The 6000-nt window shown below is 51.4% G+C and overlaps 1 protein-coding gene across 1 annotated transcript in view; it reads right to left on the minus strand.

The window, feature by feature from the left end:
- NAMPT (nicotinamide phosphoribosyltransferase) overlaps window positions 1–5095 on the minus strand; it is a 31431-nt gene extending 26336 nt beyond the window's left edge. The window contains exon 1 of the mRNA XM_065650567.1: window positions 4948–5095. Within this exon, the coding sequence (XP_065506639.1) occupies window positions 4948–5007 (60 nt within the window). The 5' untranslated portion in view covers window positions 5008–5095. The remainder of the gene's footprint in view (window positions 1–4947) is intronic.
- Window positions 5096–6000: the final 905 nt, after the last annotated feature.

Here is a 6000-nt window from a genome sequence, read left to right on the forward strand (position 1 = left end):
TTACATACTGCTATTAATAAAAATTTCCTGTTACTTAATGAAAAAAGAAAAACATCTACCTTTTCGACAATTAAAGTTGCAATGATTCTGGAAGGGATTACTTTCCATTAATTTAAAATTTGGCTGAATTCTGTACTGTTGCAGTGTTCCTTTAGAGCAAGGATGAACTGCAGTTTGTAACAGGACCGTGTGACTGCAAATCAAAACTTGGAAGATAACGAACCCAGATAGAGCAAAGATTGCTTCTCACAAGGAATGCCGAGCCAGAAGTTTCCAATGCTTTTCCAGTGACAGAATTACAGCAGGTAAGAGAACACATTCACTCCGCCATCATAAAATTTTAATTAAAAAATATATATGGACTGCTGAAAATAATGCTTTGCAGTCATTAAGTGCTAGTCAAAACCAATACGCTAGAGAATACTCAGGTCTCTTTCTTGCATACCTCTAGCCTTCTAAATAAAGAATACACAGGCTGTCAGAGCCTCGCATAAACACACACTCACGTGAAGTGCTTCAGAAGTGCTCTCCTACATGCCTGCAGAGCAAAAGAAGTCATTCAAAGTGACAAATACTTAAAATTCAACATGTAAGGCATACAGAGTTAAAACTATCTTTTAGGCTTCCTTGAAACGTCCAGAACAAACTGAATTCTGAAACAGATCTCATTTACAGTCCAGATAGCAAGCCAGCCCTTCCTATGGGCGACTGCATGGCAGCTTATTATAGCTATCAGCTTAATTATGAAACATTCCAAGTTGTCCTGGTTTCGGCTGGGGTAGAGTTAATTTTCTTCCTAGTAGCTGGTAAAGTGCTGTGTTTTGGATTTAGGATGAGAATCATGTTGATAACACAGTGATGTTTTAGTTACTGCTGAGCAGTGTTTACACCAAGTCAAGGACTTTTCAGCTCCTCACACTGCCCTGCCAGCGAGGTGGCTGATGCTGCACAAGAGCCTGAGAGGGACACAGCCCACAGCACAACAATAATACATTTCACTGGTAAAAGCAAAGTTATCGATTATTACTTCAGCAAACAAGGTTCAGCCCTCATTTTTATAGCTTTTGTCCACTTGCAGCTCATGGTCTATCCAACCTAGGCCTGGTATACACCAGTCACCGGTATCTTCTGACTGAATAACACAGCTCTGCTAAGCTGATCCTCCCAAAGCTATTTCAGACCACGTACACCCTGCAAGGTTTCCTGCCCGTGTAGAAATAAACACAGGATGAACTGAGCATAGGGAATCAAAGAGAATGAAAGTGGAGAGGTGGTGTGTCAATAACATCAGAGGAACTGAAGGGCATGGAGCCTTTCGCTTGGGAAGCACAGCGAGTGAAGAGAACCCTCACTGTAGGAGCAGGGCAAGATTGCTGGGACTTCTTGGTACAGACACAAGAGTAAGACATCATGCAGCACAGACAGCAACCTTCGAGGAGCCTGCTGATATCCCCTCATTGCAGCTTTCTAGCAACAAGGATTTTGACTTCAAACGCTTCCCTTTTTCAGTAATACCAAGTCATAAGCAGAAAACTTCACCATTAAAAGCGCCATTGCTGTACTGGACATTCATACACAGAGGTTCCCCAGACAACAGCGCATTGATGAATCTCTTGAAAGTCTTACGATCCAAAGAACTAAAAAGACCGCTGTTGTTTATCAGCAAGATGCACACACACCGTACCATATGCCTACACTCAGACTCTGAAGAGATGGCATATATAATACCCAGCGCACAGGAGGAATTATACTGGTGGGGGATTTGGAGAAGCTTAAGAATATGCAACAAAGTACACAAGGAGAAACAAACAAACAAAAAACCCCACAAAAACAAACAACGAACTGATGTAAACGCATTTTTCTTGTTCTGGGGGTTAGAGATAAACTGGACAATTTGAAGCCCAGCCTCAAAATCCTTGAGCACTCGTCCAATTCAGCAAGCCCCAGTTCATAATAAAAGCTAGTACTGGGTCCAATGTATAGCAAGTCTCCAATATTCACCCACTGGGAACTATTCCTAACTAGAAATATTGAGTATACTAGAAATGGGCATGATACTCCGTTGTTTTTCAAAAACAGCTCTTACGATTTTGAAACCAAACATTAGATAGTCTTCTATGACTTAAGAGGAAATGTCCTATGACGCACACACAGACAGGAAGATAGTTTAGAAGGAGGGCAGCCTGGATTAACTGTCAACAGACATATGTTTTCCTACCAAATCACTTTGTTTTATACTGTTTGTTTCTGAATTTTTATAGACACTAAACCAGTATACAATTTTCTCTCCACTCCAAACTTGCAACTGTAGCAACAGAGAACTGGGACACTGAGCTAACACTCAAACTAATGAGTTGTGACAGTTATGACCCTGAGATACTAGAACTTTTTACTCATGGGCAGCTGCCTAAGATAGGGTTGTACTGTTTAGGATGGTTTGCACATTTTTTTTCCCCCGAGCTGTTTATTTTCACATGACTGTCGTCACCAATATTAGTTTGTATGGATCGGCATCTGCTGCAATAGGATCATCAAGTAAGCTTCTGAACTGATTATGCTTTTTCCTCAGTCTGAATGTTATATATGGATAGGACTGCACACAAACAGATGCTACAACTGTGGATACAGCAGAAGTAGCTACAAAAAAAAAAAAGAAAAATTAACAAGATCAATTCTCACTTTTGTTTTAATTGCTAGTAAGAGTGTTTGGTAACTCCTGTAAAAAGCTTGATGATGTAAACTACCAGATATTTCAGTGCAATTGTTACTCAAAGTGCTCTCACTAAGTGTGTTTCATTGATTGGGAAATGACAGTATCATCCAGGGAGAAGATAAGTGATGTTTGCTCATAGTACCTAACGAGATAAAAGAAGCTACTTGTTTAAGCATTGTTCAAAGACGCTAGAGTTCTTAAAATTTGGAAAAACGATACAGGAAGAGATACAATTTGGATAGTCCTAATAAAGCAAAGTAGACAATTCCAACTGTTTTCAGTATAATACAAAATGCTTCTAGCTGCCACAGAAAACTTCATCCAAATGCAGCTGTAAACTGGAAAAAAACCCTCAGGCCTTCACTTGACCTCTTTAAGATTTCTACCACTCCTAGAATGTTACCAAATCATCTTTCCTGTAAAACAGCAAACAGAACAGAACCAAACCGGTCATCTGTCATCCCAGCGCTCCTCACTGCCACTGATCCTCGAGCAGATCCAGTGAATTCAGGAAAAGTAGTGTGCACATTAGATTTAAAATGGATACTGTTTAAGCCCAGGCCTACAGTACTTAATTTGATTAGTCTCGGACATGGAAAAACATGGATCTTCCATATTTGAATAAGTTTGATAACAAACACTTAAACAGAGTTCTTAAAGAGGGCTGTTGCTAGATTATACCCTTAATGAAAGCAGTTTTGTGAGCCCTCAATAGCAGCGTCAGGGTACTCTGAGCTGCTTCAAGATTTATCAGCATCTTCTAACGCACCTTCCCACAAAGAGCAACAGTAAGTGCTAAGAATCTCTGTACAAAAAGAGCATATTTATGTAAAATCATATAATAATGATAATAATAATTATAATAATCATAATAATAATTATGATGATGATAATAATAATAATAATATCACAGAGGAGCTGGGAAAGGCTCAACAGCACAAGTCAGCAATCGAAGCAAGTACTGAGGCTTGTACTTTGGTAGCTAGCCAGTAACAAGACTGGGCTGTAACATCCTATTTGCTTTTTTCAACTCTTATATCTAGAAGTACGCTCCCCTTCTCCCTGAGGCCAGATCTTTAAAGAACTGTAACATAATAAATGCTTTATAATGATAATCAGGATGTTTACTGTAGTCTTGTTTAGGGCACCAACAACCTTTTTGACATTGCAACGCAGCAGGGAAAAAAGTTAAGTTTTTCAGTCTAGGAGAGCCTGGGCACATCTGGATGACCAGATTTGGGGAGTCACAGGGCGGCTCTACCCAATGCCCAGAAACTGTACACTTACATTAATGCAAAGCTGCGCACAAGCAGGACTTCGGCCTGGGTATACTCACTCTGGGAGGCAACGTCAAGAGCTTCTGGGTCAGAAAGCACCGGACCAGAGTGCAGGCAGTGTGCCTGTACTTGACCACGGCTATCAAACAACTCTATTTCATGGAACGAAGGGAGCATCGTGAAGTGTGAGTCCCTACTTTGAAGCACCTTGCCTAAAGAATTTGACACCGCGATGACCAGAAACTAAGCAGAGGGCTAGAAAAACGCGTATTTCGAGTGAGCCGGTTCCTCGGAGCACCCCGCATCACACCCAAACGGGAAACCGCAGGCAGCACCCGGCACGGTGTCGCCTCCCGCGCTGAGCAAAACGGGAGAAACGAGAGACGGGAAAACCCGGCACCCGCTCCGCTCGCTGCCCGCCCTCCTGCCGAGGCAACACGTGCGCCCGCTCCCGTCCCCGGCGGGGGGGGCGGGCAGCCCGGCGGCCGCCGCGGGCCAGAGGATGCTCGGCGGCGGCCCCCGCCTCCAGCGTGCCCGCCATGGCCGCCCCTCGCGCCCTGCCCGCCCCGCTCCGCGCCCGCAAGGCGGCGGGACGGCGGCGCCCACCCCGCCCGCTTTCACTTTCTTTTCTCGCCCCGCCGCTGCCGGCGCCCTCCCGGCAGCGCAGCCCCGGGCGCCCGGCGGGGGAGCGGGCTCGGCCGCCCCCTCCGCCGCTCGGGGCTGAGGGGGCAGCCCCGGCCGGGCCCCCGCTCGCGCCGCCCCGAGGCCGGGCACCTCACGGGGGGCGCTCCCAGCCCCGGCCAGGCGGGCAGCGGAAGGGAGCCCCTGGCGGCGGGGTCGGCCTGGCTCGGCGCCCCGCGGATGGAGCGCGCCGGTGCCAGGCCCGGCGGGTCCGGTGCGGCGGAGCCAGGGCGCCCGCAGAGGTGACCCCCTCCCGCCCGCCGTGCCCGCGCCCACCTTGTAGGAGTCGGTGGCGAGGAGGATGTTGAACTCGGCCCCCGCCGCAGCGCACTCCATGTCGCCGAGCCCGAGGAGGCGCCGCCGCCCGCACGGACACGACTGGGCTGCGCCGCCGCCGCCAGGCGCTCGGTGTGGGGGGGAGAGAGGAGAAAGGGGGGACGGGGAGGGGGCGGGGACAAGGGGATTAGGGCCGGGGGGCGGAGACCTCGCGCGGCTTCCTGCACCGCTGATTGGCTGCAGGTCTCCGCCGCCGAGGGAGGGGCCGTGAGGTCAGTTAGCGAGTGGGGCGGGGCCAGAGCGCCAGCCAGGCTCTGATTGGGCCCGCTGCCTGGTCGGTGCAGGGGAAGGGAGGCGGTGGTTGTGACGTCGCGGGAGGTGGGTTCGAGCCCCGTGCTGCACGTTCTCTTCCATTGGATTCCGGGCGGGGCCGCTCCTGTGCCGTCACTGCGCGGCCCGTGCGCGCTCTCTCGCTATTGGCCAGCAGCGCGGCGCGGGGCGGGCGGGGTGCTGGGCCGAGCGGGCGGGGACAGAGCGGCCGGCGGGGGCTGGGAGCGGCGTGCGCATGCGCAGCGGTCCCGGTTTCGATTCTCGGCGCCCACCGCCTCGGGGCGGCTGTTACGGGAAGCAGCGGGCGGCGGCCACAGCCCCTGCGGGGGCTGGTCCGGGCCCGGCCTGTCTCGGGTCAGCTGCTCTGCCGGGTGCGCGGTGACCGCGGCGGGGGCGGCTCCCCGCTGCCTCAGGCCGTGAGGAGCCCCGTGCCGCAGCGGGCTGGGTCAGCCGGCTCGGGGCTCTGGGCGTTGCCTCGGGGGGAAGGTGCCGGCAGCCGCCCCGCTGGCGAACAGCTGAAGGGAGGGCAGGGCGGGCTGCGAGGGGCGGCTGCGCCGGCCCCGTGGGGTGGCGGGGCCTCCCTGGGACCTCAAAGCCCGTGGGTACGGGCCGGCGCAGGGGACGGGTCCCCCGCCGTGACCCCGGCCCCGGACAGCGCGTTGCGCCATGGCGGGGCGGGGCTCAGGCCCTCGCGGCTGCGTGAGGAGGAGGAGAACGGAGCGG

The sequence above is a fragment of the Caloenas nicobarica genome, chromosome 1 (assembly GCF_036013445.1).
Source record: "Caloenas nicobarica isolate bCalNic1 chromosome 1, bCalNic1.hap1, whole genome shotgun sequence".
NCBI classification, from domain to species: Eukaryota; Metazoa; Chordata; class Aves; order Columbiformes; family Columbidae; genus Caloenas; species Caloenas nicobarica.